Source organism: Dreissena polymorpha, chromosome 13 (genome assembly GCF_020536995.1).
Source record: "Dreissena polymorpha isolate Duluth1 chromosome 13, UMN_Dpol_1.0, whole genome shotgun sequence".
Taxonomy (NCBI): domain Eukaryota; kingdom Metazoa; phylum Mollusca; class Bivalvia; order Myida; family Dreissenidae; genus Dreissena; species Dreissena polymorpha.
This window is the reverse complement of record NC_068367.1, coordinates 32,558,234-32,581,606: the sequence shown is the minus strand read 5'-3', so window position 1 is coordinate 32,581,606 and position 23,373 is coordinate 32,558,234. Positions and strand designations below refer to the sequence as shown.

Here is a 23,373-nt window from a genome sequence, read left to right as displayed (position 1 = left end):
ATGCTTTAAGTCTCATTTTTCAAGAGCACGGCTCCATTCTGTTTTCTGCTCATGCAATTTACAATTATAAAGAGCTTTTGTTTCATTCTGATGTAAATACATGTAGGAAGCACACATATTGAGAAAGCAATATCTTTTTCTACTGTGAATCAAAGGGATAAAAAAAACAATCAATTTTAAGTGAATTTATTCTCACAATAATAAAGTTATGGACATACAACAAAAATTATTAAAATAATAGCAGTATGCATCATCTAAATGAAAACACAATAAATTATTGCACACAGTACTGTAAATCCAATTCATTAAAATGTCAAATTAACATTTTTCTACAAAATAATAGCAGGAAATGAACAATTTTTCCAAATGACTAGATATCTTAACAAAAATGTTATTTTTGTTGTAAGCAAAAAACAAATATCTAATCAATATAACAAAGTAACTTACAATTTTCAACTATGTTGTACACAATCATACTGTAAAATGTATGATTTAATTGATTATGTGATTTTATGATTTAATTACAATTGCTACAGAGACGGAATAATAAATGAAAGACAAAAATAATAAATTCAATTTACCATGTTCAACATACACATACAATTTAATTAGAATATCACAAAAAATGATAATGAAATTAGTGTCGCATATAGTAAAATTTAAATGGAATTATGATATTATAAAGGGGCATAAAGCATAAATAAATAGAGTTACTTCTTTTTAAACACCTGTACATACATTAAGTGACAATAGCAAAGCAATTTAAAGTACAAACACATTTTTGACAGTTATGTCTAAATTCAGCTTTGGGCCCTGATTATTGGGCATTTTTTTTCAAAGAAAATCTTTGTCAATCCTAATGAAGTTAATGGATATAACTATATGCTTGTAAAAAACAGACCTCATGGGTTTCCACATTTTTTGTCTGGTTATGAAACGTTACTTTAATTGTATCTGAACAGTTTGGTAAAGAAAGTAAATGAGTAAAGAGAGCTTAAAAAAAATAATGTTTCTTTTTTTTGTAAACAATGGAAGGTCACTCTAAAGTGCCTGTTCCACATTGGCAGATTATTGACCTTGACCTCCATTTTAAGTTGACAAACATTTCCATTAAGTTGCGCAAAGATTCCATAAAAACTGTATGACCTAGAGAGCGGAAAACTGCCCTTCCAACCGTCAATCCCATAATACGTACTGCCAAGAGACTCACATATAAAAGTATTAAAATGAGGAAATTTAAAATAATATATACATTATTTAACATTACATAAAATATTCCCATGAGATCTGTATATATTGATCTTGATTAGCGTATTGCACAATTTACAAATGAGTGTCCGCAATATCAATCCTCCTCAGTTCATATTTATCAATACTTGAAGAATCGGAAGGTTTATCACTGTTCATGCTGTCAAGATCACTGGGCGAGAAGGAGCCTCCAGTTTTTAATGCGTACAGCAAATCATCGAAGTCTTTTGTGTCAGAGATGGTGTTCTGCCGGTAGACGGGGGGCTTGATGTAGAGATTACCACTCTGTGGGAGGGTCCTCTTCACTTTCATTGTGCTGCGTGTGGCCCTGGAGGGTTGTGAGTCTCGCTCCCAACTCTGAAATATGTCAGTTACTTTAGCCACGCTCTGGAAAAATGGGGCTAAATGCATGTGCGTCAAGTGTTGTCCCAGATTAGCCGGTACAAGCTAATCTAGGACAACACCACTTTTATGGTGTGATTTTTTAAAGGAAGAATTTTCATAGCTGAAATTCAGTTTAGGCCCAAAGTGTTGTCCTTGATAAACCTGTGCAGACTGCACAGGCTAATCTGAGACAACACTTTACATACATGCATTAAACCCTTTTTTCCTGTAGAGAGGCTTATTTCAAAATGTGAGGAGATGATTTAACGGGATTTAAATCACTGGTCGTTTTCATTTGTCGATTTTATACATGTTTTCTGTTTGCTAATTCACATGTGTTAAAGCTTATAAATAGTACTAATACTTTTGGTTGGTATGATAAATTAATTAAATCCTGAATCTTAAAATTATTTGAGACATATATATCAAGAAACCATTATGTGTTGCACACACAGCAACTATTCAAATTACATCCCCAACCCCCACCCCACAATAAGATTGCTATTGTAATTTTGGCCACCCAAGAGAAGATGATGGCGATATTTCTTAATTTTCTGATCTGTATTGCAGACCATAGTTTTATCTGATCCAAAATTACGTCATTTTTCATACAATTTTCATTTAACATCATAAAAACATGAGTGAGCACAGTAGGCAACTAATTGCACATCATCATTAGAGCCTCTTTATTGGGAAACAAAGCTTAATGCATGTTTGTAATAAGCCTTAGCAGCCCACACAGGCTTATCAGGGACTTCGCTTTCTGCTTGGATGGAATTTTTGTTTAATGAAAGCCAGACTATCTTCTTAAGAAAATCCAGTCTAGGCGGAAAGTGTTGCCACTGATTAGGCTGCGCAGACTGCACAGGCTAATCTGGGGGACGATACTTTAAACACATGCATTAAGCCCAGTTTTCCCTGGCTCATTCCATGTTTATAGCTTTTCATACAAGAAACCGTCGGAGAAGGATGATGCTCCTCAAAGTTTTTTTTTGTCACAATATTGCACTTTATATTCAGATAAAAGGACACGTCTTGAGGGGCATAACTTTGGACAAAATAATACGATGGATGGTTTAGCAACTTAAAAATTTCAAAGGGCCATACCTCTCTAAATAAATCATCTAACCAGAACCCACAAATAACATGCGCATCTCCTCAAGGTAGTTAAGCTTCCATAAAGCTTCATTGAATTCCAGTCAGTAGTTGGGGGGAAATAGCCCGGACAAGAATTGCACTATATGTACAGTTAATGAAAAATTTCAAAGGGCCATAAGTCAGTGAAAAATCATCGGACCATAACTAGCTAATAATATGCACATCTCCTTTTGGTAGTGAAGCTTCCCATAAAGTTTCATTGAATTCCGGTCATTTGTTGCTGAGAAATAGCCCGGACAAGAATTGCACTATATATACAGTTAATGGATAATTTCAAAGGGTCATAACTCTGTGAAAAATCATCTGACTAGAACTCAGTGATAATATGCACATCACCTCTTGGTAGTGAAGCTTCCCATAAAGTTTAATTGAATTCCGGTAATTAATTGCTGAGAAATAGCCCGGACAAAAATTGTGCACGGACACACGCACGGACGGACAGACGAAGCGGTGACTATTTGCTCCCCCAAAAAATTTTGGGGGAGCATAAAATCATTCACAGTACCTCATTATATGTTTCGAGCTATTCACACAACATTCACTTACCTCATTCAGTAGAGAAGCCCTGGATCCCTTCAGACTGCCCACATCAAGGGTGCTGGGGTGGAACTGATACTGACCCCCTGGGGAGCCAGCCCCACCCTGGGGCAGGGCGGGGTCAAACAGATGCCCCGTCATGGAGTAGGAGCTAGCACGTTGTGGCGTGATGCAGGACGCAATACAAGGGTTGCGAAGGACGGCATACAGGACAAGCGCCATTAGGCCCTGAGATTGACATGAAAGTATTAGGTCTTAAGAAATAAAAATATTTAAAAAATACTAATTTCTTATATGTTGTTAATATGAAGTATCATTGATTTAAAGTGGAATTTGTGTGTTTCAAACAGTAATAAATAACAGTGAATAAGAGTAATGATTGTCACTGTTTTATTAGCTCACCTGATCACAAGGTGCTCATGCTAAGCTTTGTGATCACCTTTTGTCTGTCGTGTGTTGTCAACATTTACCTTGTAAACCCTCAAGAGGACACATTAATTGTCCAATCTTCATAAAACTTGGCCAGAACAAGTGTCCCAATGATATCTTGGACGAGTTTGAAAATTGTTCTGGGTTGAAAAACATTGCTGCCAGAGGGCATGGTAGTTTTCCTTATAATGCTGTAGTAAAAACTTGTTAACACTAGAAGTGAGATTTGTTGTCCAATCTTCATGAAACTCGGTTAGATCATTAGTTATAACGGTATCTTGGATGAGTTCAAAAATGGTTCTGGTCTTTAAAAAACATGACTGCCAGGGAGTGGGTCATGTTTCCATATATGGCTGTTATAAAACCTTAATAGTTAATACTCTAGAAGTCACATTTTTAGTCCAATCTTCATGAAAGTTGTTTAGAACATTTGTCTCATGATAGCTTGGCTGAGTTCGAAAATGGTTATTGTTCATCGAAAAACATGGCCACCAGGGATGGGGAAGTTTTCCTCATATCACTATTATGAAACCTTGTTCACACTCTTGAAGTCACATTTTCAGTGCAATCTAAATATAACTTAGCCAGAACAATTGTTTTAATGACTTCTTGGTTTAGTTCAAGACTTCCTTCAGTTTGTTGAAAAAAAAGGCCGACCGGGAGCTCGGCAGTTTTCCTTATATAACTATAGTGAAAACTTCATGACGCTACATTTGTTCCATTTATTGGCCAATCTTCCTGAAACTTGGTTACATTTGAAAAAATGTTCATACTCTAGAAGTCACTTTTTTGGTCCAATCTTCATGCAACAGCTCACACTTTTTCAGAAAAGTCTAGTTCCTTTGGGTCTCAGATGGGTGCCTTAGGGCCGATGGCCCTCTTGTAATAACTAAATTTCCTGGTTCCATTATTATCAACACAGTAAATGATATATTTGTGTAATTAATATATTATTGTTGGTTAAAACGCTTTTTAAATGAAATTAAATGGAGCAAACTTAATGAAAAAAAAGTTCTTTTTTCATTTATAAATCAGTTTAAAGTTCCTGATACAAAGAAGGTTACTCTGCTTGATTTGTTTATAAACTTAGTTTATTATAGTGAAGTAGGATACTCTGGTTAATACCTGAATGATGTTGAATATGGCAAACAGTACAAGCATCCAGAGCTGTCCGTACACTAGGTGCAGCCCTCCCCAGAGCCATGTGATAATGATGGTACCCCAGAACAGCAGCAGCATTCGCATCTCTGCAACACACAACAAAATAAGTACACATGACAAACATGACAAATATAGAAAACTCGTTTGCGAAGTTTGGCATTTTATTGAGCTTTTTAATATAAAATATTATTAATGTCAAAGGCACATACGCTCACATGAGAAAGAGGCAGACAAAAGAAGACAAATGGACAATAAGTATACCAGATTAAATTATTTGGGTAATTTGTTTCAAACCTCTGCACAACCGAATTACAACAACAAGATTTGGGTGAGATGGCAACAATACCAAACAATGACTTTGCACTAAAATAAAGAACAGAAGACCCTGACAACACTCACCAGTGATGTTATATCTGCCTCTGTAGATGTCGTCATATGCCTGCCACTGGGGTGTGACCTGGAATGCCTTCACAAACACCACGGCAACCACCACAAGCATCAACAGAACGGGTAGAACCACTCCTGCCAGACCTGCATAGGCATTGGTGACAAAACACCTACAAATACACCATTAAGTCTTTTGTAGACTTGTAATAATTTAATGAAATTATTGAGTCTTGCTCTGCAACAAGGGATTTTTATTCATGTGCTCATTCTGCCTCAACTCGATTTTCTCTTAGAAGAGACATGATTTAAACAAAAAAAGGCCATAATACTGTCACTTTATGAACATGCATTAAGCCTCAGTTTCCCAGAACGAGTCTAAATGAAAAATTATAGCAATTAGAATGAAATAGCTACATTCCACCACTTTAAACCAACAGAGCTGAACAGGACCAAGAACTTATAGTTACACCTTGCTTTAGTGCTATTCTAGTCAACCCCATTGCTTCTTTTATATATGCTATGGGGAAAAATAAGTTAGTTACGGTAATACTTATACATAGTCCTTTCATTTAGTCCATTTATAAAAATATTGTATTACTTGTACTTACATATCTCCGTTATTGTTCACATCACCATAGATGAAGCCAAGAGGCAGGTCGTAGACATATTTGTAAACATTGAAAGTCACCACATAGAAAACTGCCACAATCACAACTGGGAAACCTACAAGGTCAACAAATGTGTTCAGCCTTTACAGCAAAGATATCAAGTATTCTTTTTGACCAGTAAGTAGTTCCTCACAAAATCAAATTTAATGAAAGACTTTTCTCACTACAATGTAGATTTAAGTTTTTAAGGCTTTATTTTCAACCATAAGATACTGAGCATCAAATGACATAAAATCTGAACAGACTGTGAGCAACGCATGTGCTGTTCTGGTTTTATGCTGGTGGCAAGAAGTTCACATTAGAATTCTTATCATACTTGTATCATTTGACATAGATGAGGTTCAGCTTTCTTTCATAGTTTCATTGTGTTGAATGCTTTTTTTGGTCTGTGTTCATGAAAGAAAAAATGCCCCACATATGTTCTTTAGTGGGAATTGAAGTACTGACCTTACAAACAAGTTTCATATTATTTTATGACATATGAAATTAAGTTCTCTTTTAACTGATTAAAATATATCTTTCCCCAAAACAACAATTTTTCTGACATTGTGGTTAATATTTTGCTCTCGCTTTTAAAAGGTTATAACAGGATGACATTTTCTGCCTTATATATTAAACCGGATATTCATTTAGAAGAAGCTTTCTTTGAACAAAAAATACCTAATACCATAAAAGCAGAAAGTGTTGTCCCTTATAAATGTGTGCATACTGCACAGGCTAATCTAGGACAATACTTAACATACTGCAGACTGCACAGGCTAATCTAGGACAATACTTAACATACTGCAGACTGCACAGGCTAATCTAGGACAATACTTAACACACATGCAGTAATCCCAGTTTTCCCTCAGGTTTTCATAATACTCAAACACAACTCACCCCATCCCAGGAGGAAGAAGATCACATAATACTCAAACACAACTCACCCCATCCCAGGAGGAAGAAGATCACATAATACTCAAACACAACTCACCCCATCCCAGGAGGAAGAAGATCACATAATACTCAAACACAACTCACCCCATCCCAGGAGGAAGAAGATCACATAATACTCAAACACAACTCACCCCATCCCAGGAGGAAGAAGATCACATAATACTCAAACACAACTCACCCCATCCCAGGAGGAAGAAGATCACATAATACTCAAACACAACTCACCCCATCCCAGGAGGAAGAAGATCACATAATACTCAAACACAACTCACCCCATCCCAGGAGGAAGAAGATCACATAATACTCAAACACAACTCACCCCATCCCAGGAGGAAGAAGATCACATAATACTCAAACACAACTCACCCCATCCCAGGAGGAAGAAGATCACATAATACTCAAACACAACTCACCCCATCCCAGGAGGAAGAAGATCACATAATACTCAAACACAACTCACCCCATCCCAGGAGGAAGAAGATCACATATTTCCTCTCCGTGTGTTCATCGTTCATTATAAGAATCTTCCAGAAATTGAAGGCCTGAAATAAATTAAAAACATAGCTGTTGTTCATTTTTCAAAAATAAGATATGCATTTCTATAAAAGTACTTGTTTAACCTTAAGCTAAAACAGTTTTGATGTGTCAATTTAAAATCAAATATAAATGAAGCAAAAACTGGTATGTGATTTTTATTCCATCTTGTGGGTTTTCAACAAATCTCTTCAAAAGGCCTGATACTCGGTAGAGACAATGAGGTAATGTTCAGTGCAGAGAATTTTGTTACCTCTTACCTCAGCAAAACCTGATATATATTAAGAAAATGTTCTTCAAAATACTGAAGACATATCTTTGCAAATCAGGACAGATAGTGAAGACATTTATCCATTTTTAAATGTGGACCATAATTGTCACAAAGATCCTTCAAGCCTGAAGAAGTTTCTTAACCCTTTCAGTGCGGGAACCAAATTTTAAAGGCCTTTGCAAACAGTTAGGATCCAGATGAGACACCACAGAACGTGGCTTCTCATCTGGATCCAAACTGTTTGCTATTCTGATAGTATTCTTTGAAAAAAAATGAAGAAAATGCTTATTTTACAAATTCAGTAGACAACATTTTAGCAGACGACAAATTTCCCAGCATGCAAAGGGTTAATATGAGCCTTTCTGTGGGAAAAACCAGGCTCAATGCATGCCTGAAGTGTAGTCCCAGATTGGCCTGGCTAATCAGGACAAAACTTTTCACCTAAACAGAATTTTTGCTTAAAAGAGAATTCCTTTAAAAAAAAAAATCCATAAAAGCAAGAAGCTTTGTCCGTAAATTAGGTTTGTGGACTGCAGCGTTTAATCTGGGACAGTTGGTAAGTAACCCTCTAAGTCATAAGTGTCAACGCTCTAGGCCTTAAGCAGCCCATTCAAACACAATATCATTGTCAAATTTATTGTCTCAATAATATTGAAAGAATATTTTTTTGCCATTTAAGCGGCCCATCCACACACACTATTATTGTCAATTTCACTGACTCAATAATATTGACAGAATATTTTTTGCCCTTTAGCCATGTTGACTGTATGGAAATTTTGACGGGAGACTACATATAGAAATGTATAAATATTGATTAAATATTATTAAAGGGTGCAAAACACTCGTCAATACAATTGACAATCCATCAATAAATATTTGAGATCTCTGATTTTCTTCAATACATTGACTCAATCTTCAATATCATCCATTCACTATAAATTTTATTGTCAATCTCCATTATTGACAATAAAATTGACAATTATATTGATTGTGGATGGGCCGCTTTACAGTCTGTACATACCTGAGTCACCATCCATGAGAACTGACAGAGGAAGAAGTAGTGAAGGAATAGGCCCATCACAATACAGCGGTAGTTGTTCTCCTGCAGTGTGTACACCAGGATCTCATCTGTGCTGAGGTAGGCCGCAACCACGTAGCAGATCTACAACAGACAAATACACACAAAATACATTGTATCAGATATACAACAGGCAATATACATAGCAGATGTAAAGCAGGCCATAGACGTTGCAGATCTACAACAGACAAATACACACAAAATACATTGTATCAGATATACAAAAGGCAATATGCATAGCAGATGTAAAGCAGGCCATAGATGTTGCAGATCTACAACAGACAAATACACAAAAAATACATTGTATCAGATATACAACAGGCAATATACATAGCAGATGTGAAGCAGGCCATAGACGTTGCAGATCTACAACAGACACAAACTATACATGAGCATAGTTCTGGAAAAATGGGGCTTAATGAATGTCTGTAAAGAATTTCCAAGATTATCATGTGCAGATTGCGGCAAATCAAAGATGACTTTCTGCTTTCATGCAATGTTTGTTTAAAGGAAATCAATTTTAAACGAAAATTTAGTCTAGCAGAAAGTGTTTACCTGTGCAATGCCTGTGCAGATTGCACAGATTAATCTGCCACAATACTGAAAGCACATGCATTAAACCCTGTTTTCCCAGAACAAGGCTCATATACTTATTAATGGTTTTTAAATAGTTTTATATTCTTTCTAAAGAAATTTAACACTTCAAATAAAATAAGAATCCCCACATATGGTATTCACAAAAAAGGATTGTATACAAAAGCAATTTGCAATGGCTGTAACAGTTCCATGAACACCAAGCCCACCACCCACCACCATGACTGTGTTTAGCATAAATCCAACAATTTCCTAAATTTTGCATCATGCAGATACTAAAACAAAGCAAACTGTATGAATCCAACAATTCTATTTACACTATATCTTGTATTATGGGCAAGGGTTGTCAACCAGCAAAAACTGTAAAGATCGTGTTGCAGAACAGGAATAACTTAAGCAATGTTTCACAACGGATAAACTGGGCACATGTTATTCTTAACACTTTTTAACACATCTGAATTTGTCCATGCATCACAGATAAATCTGATGAAGTTGATCATTTAATATGAAACAGCCAACAAAAAAACTTTGCAAAACAAAAGTTCCTAACTAAAGTACCCTTTTTCTTTAAGATTTGCCTCTTTCAGATGAAGTATGTGAAAAAAGCTTAACTTTGATAAATAATTGATTAATTTTGCTAAAAATATGGGGGGAGGTCTCTGTGAAATTAATGTGTAAAGTTGGCCTTCCCATGGGATTTTTACCATGGATTTTTTTCCAACTTTTTCAATAAACAATCATATTTATTTTATTTATATTTTTTGTTAGGTTTGTTTATGCTTAGTTATCAATTTTATGCATTGTAAAAGTACTTGTGCTTATTTGCAGCCATTTCTTTATAGAAAAAAAATACAACATTTTTTAAAGGGGAAACAAATCCCATGGGATTTTTTATTTAATAACTAAAATATTTATGTTTTTAAAACATAAAAAAATATTCAGCCTTTTTGATGACATTTAAATACTTATATAGGCCAAGAAAACACATCTTTTTTGCATATAAAATTTACTTTTGATTTTTACCATCTGAAAAAAATAGGAAACAAAATCCCATGGGAAAATTATAACATCACTAGGCAGCAGCTATTTAAAACAAATAAAAGAAATGAATTTAATTATATAAAAACATAAACAAATAATAAAAATATTTATTTCTTAAAGAAAAAGGTATTAAGTTTGCAAAATTTCAGTTTTGCAAAGTTTTTCCAGTGGTAGTCATGACTGATGTTTACCTGTGTTGCCATAGCAGCAAAGCACATGTGCATGAGTAGACTGGCGGAGAACATGGCACTAACTGAGCAGACATGGTGGGCAAGGATGGCTAGCAAGAGACCAGTCTGAAATAGCAACAGAGAAGATGGCATTCACTGAGCAGACATGGTAAGTAAGGATGGTTAGCAGGAGACCGGTCTAAAAAAAGAGTACATGGCATTCACTGAGCAGGCATGGTGGGCAAGGATGGCTAGCAAGAGACCATTCGTAATAGCACTATTAATAAGAATGAAATTCACAGTTATTATAGGTAAATAAAACTACAAATCTCATATTGCTTTGTGTCTTATTGGGAAGACATATAAACAACAATTGCATGATATAGAACAGTAGAACATTTTTCCGGTTCCGGTTTAAATGTAAACATATACAATAAAAATGAAATATATGAAATAAAAATAATCGCGAGTGATCTGAGCGAATGTGAATGTTTTCAATGGATGAAATATATTAATATGGACTATTACAGGAAAGCCAAGTAATGACATTTTGTTTAAACGTGCTTTAAATGGTAGTTCTCACTTGCAATACCCCTCGCTTTATTTTCGAGCGGGTGGGGTGCGATATTTTTCAAATCTTATAAAGATAAAGATAAAAATAGCATTCACAAACTTATAAAAAAAACTGACAAACAAGCTAAATCCTTTCAGCTTAATACCCATTATGTTCAGTTAATTCGTCACGCTTGACTAGGTTTTTCTACTTGAAAATTTTGAAGTCGCGACGATCTGAAGTAACCGTTAATCACTTGCACGGTCACGGGAAAAAACTGACAACATCTCACAACTTCAAAAGCGCATTATAATGAGTAAAAGGCAACACTCATCAACAGCGAGTGAAAGCAACACAGCCGATACAAGCCTCCTGGATTTACCTGTCTTCGAAACACCAAATTCAATTAAACAAAGCAAGCAAACCAAAAAAAGAGGTAAAAAATCGAAGACAGAACAAGACAAAACAAACCAGAAAAGTATGGCTGACTTTGTGAACAAAACCGCGACAGAAAAAATTGAATCCTCGATCGAAAAACGCCTCGATGAAATCTGTTCCAAACTGTCCAATGTGCTAACTAAAAATGACACCTCCTTAATAAAAAATATAATCAAGGAAACACTGGATGAAATTAAAGAAACATTCCTTGGAAGTGTACTAAAAAAGCTTGAAATCGTGGAAGGAAGCATTTTCGAACACAAAAATGAGCTAGATGCATTGAAAAAACAAGTTAACGATCAGAAAGTCGAGATAGAGGCCCTTAAATTAAAACAATGCGAAACAGAATATAGCCAAAGTTCCAGTCTCAACGATCTAGAGCAATACGGAAGACGAAACAGTATCCGGATTTCTGGCCTCTCAAATGACACTGACCAACAAGCATCAATGACCGTGGCCGAAGAAACTATGAAAATGTTGAGTCAAAAGATTGGCCTTAAATTGGGAAGTACGGATGTTGACGTTGCCCATCGTCTTGGGAAATACATACCAAATAAAAGCCGACCAGTTATCGTCAAATTTGTCAGGCGGCAAACAAAAATTGAGGTCATGAAACGTGCCAAACTATTGAAAGGTACTGGCATTTATATAAACGAGGACCTCACAAAGACAAATGCAGAAGTTTTAGCTTCATTACGTCTGAAAGAACCCGAATTAGTGGAGAAGGCTTGGTCCCGCGACGGAAAGCTATTCGTGCGATACCGAGGACATGAGCGCAATGAGATAGTGTCATCTGACAAATACAGACTTTGGCTGGCAAAACCATGGCCAAACAGAAACCAGATGACACCCGGTACAACATATGCCCGCAAAGTGTCCGATGGAAGCAACCCAAGACCGGCCAACAGATCTTAAACCTTCGAACAGTTTCAATAACCCTGGTCCCGGATATGGCTCCTTGTGCACCCGTAGAAACGTTGTCGTGCAACTATTTCATAAACTGTTGTTTTTGTAACTGTTCAACACACAGACACACACACGCACGTACGCATGCACGCACGAAATGAACCTGGTACGAATGAAAAATAGTTATGTTTATTATACAAAAGTACATAATTATCTAATGATGTAACATCTTATATTTGTCAATATAGCTATTCATGCTCATTTATACTTGATCCTAGATATTTTACACGTGCATTATTATAATACCACACATCTGTACACTGTTTTTATGTAATTGATATATACTTTAATATATAACAGATATGGCTCCTTTGAGCACCTGTTGTCTGCAACCTTTTTCATAAACTGTGGTTCTTTATAATTATACAACACACACACACAAACGCGCAAGCACCCATGCACGCACGCATTCACCGACATATCATTATATATACCTACATCCCCTACAAACACGAGAGCACAAACACACGCATGCACACATCACGTGCTTTACAACCACCGATTAACATAAAAACACATCCATTCATAAAAATATTAAAAATATGTTTATTATACCATAATTATCTAATAATGTAAAATTTTATATTAGTCGATGTAGCTATGTTTATTATACAATAGTATACAATTATCTAAGGATGTAACATTTTAATATTTGTCAATGTAGCTACTCATGCTTATTTATACTTGAACCTAGATATTTTACACGTGCATTGCTATAATTCCACACATCTGTACACTGTTTTTATGCCACCGATATATATTTAAATATGTACCGTGCGGTGCTTATAATATATACCGAACGTTTGTGCTAAACATGCAGATATATGCAATCTGTAAATTAGATTTACTCTATAATACCACATCACCTATGTTGTTATCTAACTACTCTCGTAAACATTTTTTAACCAAATACTTCATTCCCATTAGAGTTACACGCTCATAATTTTGATAACTTAGTATAAACACATCCGGTAGTTAGTCTAATTCATCTTTTTTTCGGAGCTAGATAAACTGACGGCCGGATACAGCTCATAATTTTGATAACTTAGTATAAACACATCCGGTAGTTAGTCTAGTTCATCTTTTTTTCGGAGCTAGATAAACTGACGGCCGGATACAGACGAAATTAAAATATGAGATTTTCATTCCAAATGTAGATTACTTCTAACAAACCTTTCTTTATTTAGTAAAAAGTGTGAGTACCCGTTAGTCGATCTAAGCATATTTCGTTTTTCGTATATTTGGATCGACAAGGAGACGGATGTACAAAATAACCTGTTAACCTGTTTTAATTTAGCAGTTTTACCCTACGTTTTCGTGTGCGTTTCTTTATAGAGCATATGTCTCTTAATATTAGCACATATTTTTGTAACTGCAATAACCATATTTAGTTATTATTGTTATTAAAGTTATCTACGCTTAATAAGTATGATAACGTACACAGACGGGCAAACCCACACGTACGGACGCACAAACACATACACGTTCGCGCAACCACAAAGCGCGCATGCCCAAAACTCACACGTTCGCGTGCACGAAAAGTTAAACCAGCATACGCACACACTCAAACGAATACACACACACATGCGCGCATGCACACACACGAAAGGGCACTCACGCGCACGCGGAAACACACGCGCTCACACACACGCACGTACACTCACACACAAACGCACGAGCACACACACGTAGGCACAAACTTACACACACACAAGTACACGCAAACACACGCACGCGCGCACGAGCGCACACGCGCATACACAAACTTGCACACACACGCTCATGCCCGCACAAACGCGCGTACGGATACACACCCGCTCACACACACACGCAAGTACACGCAAACACACGCACAAACACAAACTTGTGGACACACGCTCATGCCCGCACCAACACAACACACGCACACAGCAAGCACGCACACACCCACATACCCACCCCCCAACACACACCAGGTTACGTGTAACTTGTTAAATGTTGATGTCGATAATAACACATTGGTGGATCGACTCTTTTTACATTATTAAATGTAAACTATACCATATTGAAACCAGGAAACGTACATTTAAAATACTAAATATAAAATCGATTTCTTTTTATACGTAGAAAAAGAAATTCACTATTCAGTGATTTATTTTCCAAAGAGTGATCATCCATTGCACGGTGTCATATATACTAATTGTTTGTTGTTGTTGTTTTTTTCAGATCATTATCAATAATTTTACGATGTTGACAAAACAGTGTTTAGTCATCCCTGAACATAATATTCGTATTCTTTTTTGTACATATAACCTTTTTGTGTTGTTTTCTTTTTAATCTTGCATGTGTATTTAGACGCGAAATCGTCCCAAAGACGATAATACTAAGAAAAACACAAAGTATTTTTATGAAATAGCTATTTTTGTAATTTGAATTGTGATTTTCTGCGCACAGTGTACTTATCTGACCTTTTATTTCTATTACACTAAAATTATCTTTTGAAGATATGAAAAAACAACAACTGTTTTTTAGAATTTACTGCCATACATTTTATGTCTCAGATCACTTTTATTACTCAATTAGTTTGAGTATTTCCAGTGTACGGAAATATGTTTTTTTCATGTCTCTATTGGAAGGCAGTCGTTTATTGTTCTTTTTTTCTCACTTTTGTTATTATTTCCTTTTACTTCCTCATTTCTATGGTATATTCATCTTTTTGTATCTCTAAGCTTTGTTTCCTTTTTTTGTTTGTATGTATGGACATATGTCTTAAAATAGAAACCAACTGGACAAGCACACACAAATTATCATGTACATTACCCTCTACCGCTTTAAATGATTAAAATATGTACTTTGAATGTTAAAGGGCTAAACAATAAAGACAAACGAATAAAAATCTTCAAATGGTTAGACGAAAAAAAATATACTTTATGCCTACTACAAGAAAGTCACTTGACACACTCTTTAGCACAAATCTTAAAGGATGAATGGGACGGCGACATCTATCTTAGTGGACAACATACTAATAAACAAGGCATTGCTTTTTTGATTAAAAACAATACAGGGATCACAGTCGATAACTTAAACGAAATAATAATTGGCAGACTAGCAAGTATAGATATCAAAATACACGAAACACAATTAACATAAATCAACGTCTACGGTCCTAACATAGACGATTCCACATTTTACGAAACATTACAAACCTTCATAATTAATAACCAAGATAAAAATATAATAATCGGTGGTGATTTCAATACTGTCCTGAACCCATCAGTAGATAAAAAGAAGGGAAACCTTTATACTCATCCTAAAAATAGAAACATTTTGAATAACATTATTGAAAACTACAATATGATAGACATCTGGCGTACAGTAAATCCAAAAGAAAGCAAATTCACCTGGCACTCAAACACAAAACCAACAATATTTTGTAGATTAGACTATTTTTTAATATCTGAGTCACTTTGCAACATTATTGACTCATGTAGCATTAAACCAGGATTTATGACAGACCACTCTCTAGTTGAACTTAAACTGCACAATATACAACCTGAAAGAGGCCCAGGATACTTTAAAATTAACAACAGCATCTTATTAGATACACAATACCAAACACAAATAAAACAGGAAATATTAAATACTGTTCAAAATAATAAAGACGCAAACCCAAACACCTTATGGGAAGTAATTAAAGGAAATATACGTAATACAACAATTAGATACACATCATTTAAACAAAAAGAAACACACAAACTTGAAACTGAAACCATCAAAACCATTGAAACACTTGAAAAACAATTGCATCAAACAAACACAAATGATACCACCGACATTGAAAATGAAATAACAATAAAAAAACAAATATTAGATGGAATCTATCATACACATCTCAATGGAATAATACTAAGAGCGCGTGCACAGCATGTTGAACACAATGAAAAAACACAAAATATTTCGCAAACATTGAAAAACGTAGAAGTGAACAAAAAACTATACACAAATTAGTAGTCAATGGCAAAGATATAACAAACAGAACTCAAATACTAGAAGAACAACGTTTATTTTTCGAAACCCTCTATAAACGAAAAAATGTTGAAGATAACACCCTTTTTAAAAATACACATCACGCTTTAAACCAGGAGGAAAAACAACTGTGCGACGGATTGCTTAATGAATATGAATGTGGATTAGCCCTAAAAGAAATGCAAAATAACAAAAGCCCAGGATCTGATGGCATCACAATCGAATTTTATAAAATATTCTGGAATGATATAAAAACACATCTAATTAATTCACTTAACTATTCATTTAACAACGAAAACTTAACTACTCTACAAAAACAAGGTATTATATCACTTATTCCAAAACCTGGAAAAAACTTAGAATCGTTATCAAACTGGCGCCCGATTAGTTTACTAAACAATGATTATAAAATTGCAACAAAAAGTATAGCAAACAGAATTAAAAAAATATTACCATCAATCATTTCAAAATCTCAATCTGGTTTCATAAAAGGACGCTACATTGGTGAAAACGTTCGTCTTATCCAAGAATGCATCAACTATTTCAACAATTCAAATAATCCTGGTCTAATATTCTTTGCAGACTTTGAAAAGGCATTCGATTCGCTTGATCATTCATTTATGTTCTCTTGCTTAGAAAATATGAATTTTGGCGAAAATCTCATTCAATGGGTTAAACTATTCTATACCGATATTAACAGTATAATCATAAACAATGGCTTCTTTTCAAACAGTTTTAACATCGAACGAGGGGTTCGACAAGGATGTCCACTCTCATCATCGCTATTTATTATTTGCATCGAGTATCTATCACATCACATCCAATCAAATAAACACATAAAAGGCATATCACTAGAACCTGACGAAGAAATCAAACAATCCCTATTTGCCGACGATGCAACTTATTTTTTAAATGACAATTACGATTCTTTCCATAACCTAATAGAGTCGCTAACCCTTTACGGAATGACATCGGGTCTTAAACTAAACAAAAGTAAATGTACTGTGCTACGAGTAGGTAAATTAAAACAAAGTAATGTTCAATATAAAAAAGAAATGAAATTTAATTGGACAACCGATGAAGCCACAACGTTAGGAATTACTTTCACAAATAATGAAAAGGATACAGTTCTTGAAAACATACTACCTAAATTACAGAATTTCAAAAACTGCTTAAAATCATGGCATCATCGTAAACTTACACTCATCGGAAAAAACACAGTATTGAAAACGTTTGCACTTCCTAAATTAATATATGTATTAACAGTTCTCCCAAATCCACCAAATGATGTTATTAACGATATAAAATCAGCAATATTAAATTTCATATGGGACGGTAAGCCTGATAAAATAAAAAGAACTCAGTTAATTCAATCTGTAGAAAATGGAGGTATCCAATTAACGAACATTGACTCATTCTTAAATGCAGTCAAATGCAGCTGGGTTAAAAGATACCTAGATAATACCAATACGAGTAAATGGAAATTATTCTACCAGAAAATCCTAAAAAATATGGTGACTCCTTACTCTTTGAATGTAACATCAGCAATACTATCTTACATGAAATTACAAACGAAAACATATTTCTGTCTGATGTTCTATCAGCGTGGAGTGATGTCACTCATAACTTAGAAACCCAAACCAGCAGTAAAACAATTTTGTGGAACAATAAAGACATAACTTCAAACAATAAGACGTTTTTCTATAAAGACTGGTTTGAACGAAGCATTAAATATGTCGACCAATTATATGACTACAGAATTAAGGATTTCTACTCTTTTGATAATATATGCTACATATACGGAATACCTTCAAATAATTTTCTGAAATACTACACACTAATCAAAAGCATACCCATACATATTAAATCTGAAATCAATACAAATAATACACTATGTACTCAAACAACATTTGTAGAAAACATACTTGGAAGAAAAAACAAAACAAATAAAATATTTTACACACTACAAATTAAAAACCCTACAGAAAACTCCAAAATCCAAAATAAATGGCAAGTCCTTTTTGGAGAAAATGAACTTAATTGGAAACACATATTTACCATGCCATATAAAGCAACTATTGAAAGCACACTGAGAAATTTTCAATATAAATACATCCAAAGAATTATAGCTACAAATAAATATCTCTTTAAATGCAAATTATCTAACTCAAATCTGTGTGACTTCTGCAGTGAAAACATTGAAACTATAGAACATCTTTTTTGGGAGTGCAAACACATCCAGCCTATTTGGAATCAATTAATATCTTTTCTTGAACAACATCAACTAAACGTTAAACTATCTTTCTTAAATATAAGTTTCGGAATTAACTCATTGAAATCAATAGACTGTAATAATATTGTGAATTTTATGGTCATATTGATGAAATATTTTATCTTAAACATGAAGTACAAAAAACTAGTACCAAATTTTAATTGTTTTGTCCATAGTCTTAAACTAAAAATCCAGATTGAGAAAGAAATAGCCCTCAGTAATGACTCATTACAAATCTTTGAACAAAAATGGAATCGGATTAAATTCTCATAATGTTTTGTCCACTTATATACATTCACTATAATGTTAGTTTATCTCTCTAAAACAGTTATGTTTATTGATTTATTTTTGTCAATCTGACAAGATCATTGTGAATATACAACAAAACACACAAGTCCAGCATGCTTTCTTCCGACTTTATACAACTCATCATTTTTCATAACTATTCCTCTGTTGCTCTTTTTTTTCTCTCTAAAAAAATATATATTAGCATATCTTGTATAACATGTTTGAACTTTATTGCTATGTACAATCACTATGTTGTATGATCATATACATGTTTACATTGTATGTATGATATTGAATTAAAAAAAAAAAAAGATCAGACAAAAAAAAAAAAAAAAAAAAAAAAAAAAAAAAGAACAGTAGAACAGTTTCAAGGTCCAACAATATTTTTTTCAGAAAACTAGACAAAAGAACGTGTGTTACATGTTGAGTATCATCATAAATCATACTTATAGAAATAAGTATAACTCATAGAAAGTCTGAGGCCTATTGAGTCCATTTCCAGGACAAAACCAGTTCTTGATGTCTGGTGAAGAACTCGAGTCCCAGGTGGACACCAAATGTGAAAATCGGTCTTATGTCATATGAGGCCAGTGTAGCCCCAGATCAGAATTACGGCAGTCAAGTCAGGAGCTACACTGCCTACTAGAAAGACCACAAAACCTTGCATAACTTTATAGCTGACAGCGTATCTCCTTACCAGATTGCACCATTCCTACGCTGGAAGCATATGACATAACTGACATGACGCCTTATCTATGATCGCTCCGCCCACTTAATCACGTGGCTCAGCGGGTAGCAAACCTAGACAAGCTAACACCAAAATGGCTTCATTGCCTATATACTGCATGTAGATTAACGCGATATTCCGGATTATTTTTATGGACTTTTTGACACCATATGACACTTGTTTATGGGGTTTGTGTCATTTAGTTATTCTGCAAATGCAAAAAATATACATTTATAGAGAACATCAGCTAATTATAACCGGTTTTTCGGTACATGAATAACGCTCTCAAACGCTTGCGCGCTGACCGAAATCGAACCTGTTATTACGTGTGATGTTGGTATTAGCAATAAATTAACACTTCTTCAACAGCATTTACCCATGTTATTTACGAAACATTTACACTCGTGTATTTGACACGAAATAGCGCTTTAAACTGGGATTTCAGTGATGTTTTACACGCTTTCTGACACCGAGTGTACCAAAATCCCACATGTTATTACGTATAAAAGTGATATTAATAATATTAAACATTGCTTATGGGACATCTATCAATCACTATAATTGAAAGTGCAAGACAGCACAATAAGTTTGGTCATTGTCATATATAAAGTAGCGCTGTATAAAGGGGAATTCAGTAAAGCTACCTGTATCAGACGCTGGCGCAGGTACCGACTTCTCCCAAGTTTGGCATTTATATGTTATATCAGTAATAATAAATCTTATTATGTGGCATTTATCGATTCGTTTCTATTAAAATAGAAACATATAATCGTTTTCACTTGTTTCTGACACACACAAAACTCGATTTATAACGGGGATTTCGTTAAGTTACGCCAAGTTGGTACCAATCTTCTCTATTATTCTACAAGCACACGTGATATAATTCATACTTAATGCGTAGTTATTTCTAACATAACATTTCCAGATCTCGGTAATTCTACACATTGAAGCTTCCAGTTGTTCGTGGTGACGACCGCATGCATTTATACATCTCTTACACTTCTCAAGATCTCTTTTCGGCTTTGGAAACGATATAAATTAAATGTCACCAACTTATCTTTCAGGTTATCGATTGTCCGAGTTACATAGTCCCCATCGACACCGTTTAACCATTTTTAATCTACTTTTTTTAAAGAGGAAAACAAAAGAAACTCGCTATAGTAAAAGTGAACCTATACATAGCTTGTCTAGAAAATGGCGGACAGTTCGTTGCTAACTAACGCGCCCGATTTATCGATCGCTGATTGGTAGATCAGTTCTTAGATAAGAACTTGATTGACAGGCGGCGTCATGTCAATTTCTGAATGACAAGGCTCATTAAAAACACCAGAATAAATCAAATCCAGTTCAATAACCATTCTGCACTCACCATACAAATGAAGCAAGAGATGAAAAACCAGGTGGAGTAGCCAACCAGTCCAGGGTCAGAGGTCGTGGCCTTGACAGCATAGTGGGTCAGGTGCTTGCACGAGCAGTCAACATAATCATCAAGGCCAAGGTCAAGGTCATTTGTAACCTGGCAAATCTCTCTTGGTGACACCCATGTGCGTAGAGAAGTGTCGAAATATACACACCTACAAAGGTATTAACAAAGTGATAAAGTACATGTTAAATCTTTACGGCTTTAATTATTATTTTGTTGGTATTATGTATGTTATTTAAAGCAAAACAAATAACACTATGCCATACAACTGTTGACAAAATTAACTGAAGAAGTACAATTTAAAACATTAAGATGGCCATATAAATATAAAGATATAGAAGCCAGACATACAATTTAAATATAAACATACAGATACATGAATTTTAAAAAATCTTACATTTTTAAAGCATTTATTTTAAACCAAACTCTCCAACATTTAAGTACCAGTATGTAACTTATCAATTGTTATGTATATTTACCATAATTTCTAAGTTTTTGTAAAAATCTAAATTTTTTGACAACATTGTTTATAGCCAAAATAAATATTTTTTTCGTGACTAAGATTTCAGACATATGGTTTTTGTCCATATTTAATGATTCTAAATTTATGTATAGTTTATTTTATAATGCTATTTTAGCAGAATTGTTCCCCGTTGCGCCTATCTGTTGACACTCAACGTTGCATTTTTACAACTGGATTAAGGTAATGAGACCTGACAAAGGATTGCCTTTTGGCAATGGACCATAACATTTGAGTTATTAGGTAAAAAATTATGTATACAGGTAATTAAAGATGATTTCACCCAACAGCTTAAAGCGAAGCATAACTAAAATTAATTTATACTATACGGAAGGGTATTTTACAAGCACGTGATAATTATTTGTTGAAACAATTTTTGAACACCTGTATTTTTTGTCTCTAAATTTTCGGACACTTGCATTTTTTAAATATTTTTTGTATCTCAATTTTCAGAGAGGAAAATAAATGTTTTTAAGTGTCAGAAAACCCGGAATAAATACGATACTCAGTTTTACTGATCACACTGTTACACTAAAAAGAAGTGTTTGTACATACTCTGCCTGTCTGGTGGCTATACGTCTATCTGGACTGTGGATACGGTAGACAGCCGGGGTATCAGAGTACGAGGAGGGCCGCCCCTTCAGTCCAAACGATATAATCTGTGGAACAGTAGTAGTTCTTTAGACAGTAAACATTAAATTCTGCTATTCTAGAAAACCCATGGCACACTTCTATAAAGAAAGAGAGACTTCAGATGCACCAACAGCAGAGAATCCTTACATTTCAGCAAGTGTTCTTTATTTATTGCAATTAACCAACTGCTTAACTCTTTCAGTGCTGGAACCGAATTTTGAAGGCCTTTGCAAACAGGATCCAGATGAGACGCCACAGAAAGTGGCATCTCATCAGGATCCAAACTGTTTGCTATTCTTATAGTATTCTTTGAAAGTTAATGCTAATTTAAGAAATTCAGCAGACAACATTTTAGCAGACGACAAATTTCCCAGCATGCAAAGTGTTAACAGTCTGAAAGGAGCCTCATTCTGGCAAAACAGGCCTTAATGCATACATTAACCCTTTACCACTTAGATATGTATTTTTATACATTTGTAGTCCCTTAGAATGTTAAATTTATTCAAAGACATTTTACTCTTGGGTTTGGGTTAGGGTTAGATAAGTATCTTGGATACTTATGAGCGGCAAACAGCATAAAACCTAAATAGACTGCGAATTCCTCCCAGGCTGTTCTGGTTTTATGCTGTTTGCACATATCCATTTTCATTTTTCTTCTGAGTAGGAACGGGATAAACATGCATGAAGGCCCTTAATGGATAATCAGGGACAACACTTTCCGCTTTTATGGAATTTATAAAAAGGCAGTTTTATACATGACAAGCCTACATTGACTGCACAGGCTAATCTGGGAACAAACTTTACACACATGCTGCAGTTAGGTTCATTTTTTGTCAGAGCATGGCTCCTACATAAGATGGATTTTCTGGGAAGAAGCATGGCATGTACAATTGCTTTAACTTGAACATGATTGAGTGGGCATCAAACTGACACTCTTAAACATGAATACCAT

General features: G+C 34.7%; 1 protein-coding gene across 1 annotated transcript in view; it reads right to left on the bottom strand.

The window, feature by feature from the left end:
- Positions 1–286: 286 nt before the first annotated feature.
- LOC127854560 (adhesion G-protein coupled receptor V1-like) overlaps positions 287–23,373 on the bottom strand; it is a 148,356-nt gene continuing 125,269 nt past the window's right edge. The window contains exons 97-106 of the mRNA XM_052389623.1: positions 22,344–22,447; positions 21,215–21,419; positions 10,618–10,722; positions 8,735–8,875; positions 7,369–7,450; positions 5,913–6,027; positions 5,317–5,474; positions 4,882–5,003; positions 3,337–3,555; positions 287–1,605 (exon numbers count right to left, since the gene is read on the bottom strand). Coding sequence (XP_052245583.1) covers positions 1,324–1,605; positions 3,337–3,555; positions 4,882–5,003; positions 5,317–5,474; positions 5,913–6,027; positions 7,369–7,450; positions 8,735–8,875; positions 10,618–10,722; positions 21,215–21,419; positions 22,344–22,447 — 1,533 coding nt within the window. The 3' untranslated portion in view covers positions 287–1,323. The remainder of the gene's footprint in view (positions 1,606–3,336; positions 3,556–4,881; positions 5,004–5,316; positions 5,475–5,912; positions 6,028–7,368; positions 7,451–8,734; positions 8,876–10,617; positions 10,723–21,214; positions 21,420–22,343; positions 22,448–23,373) is intronic.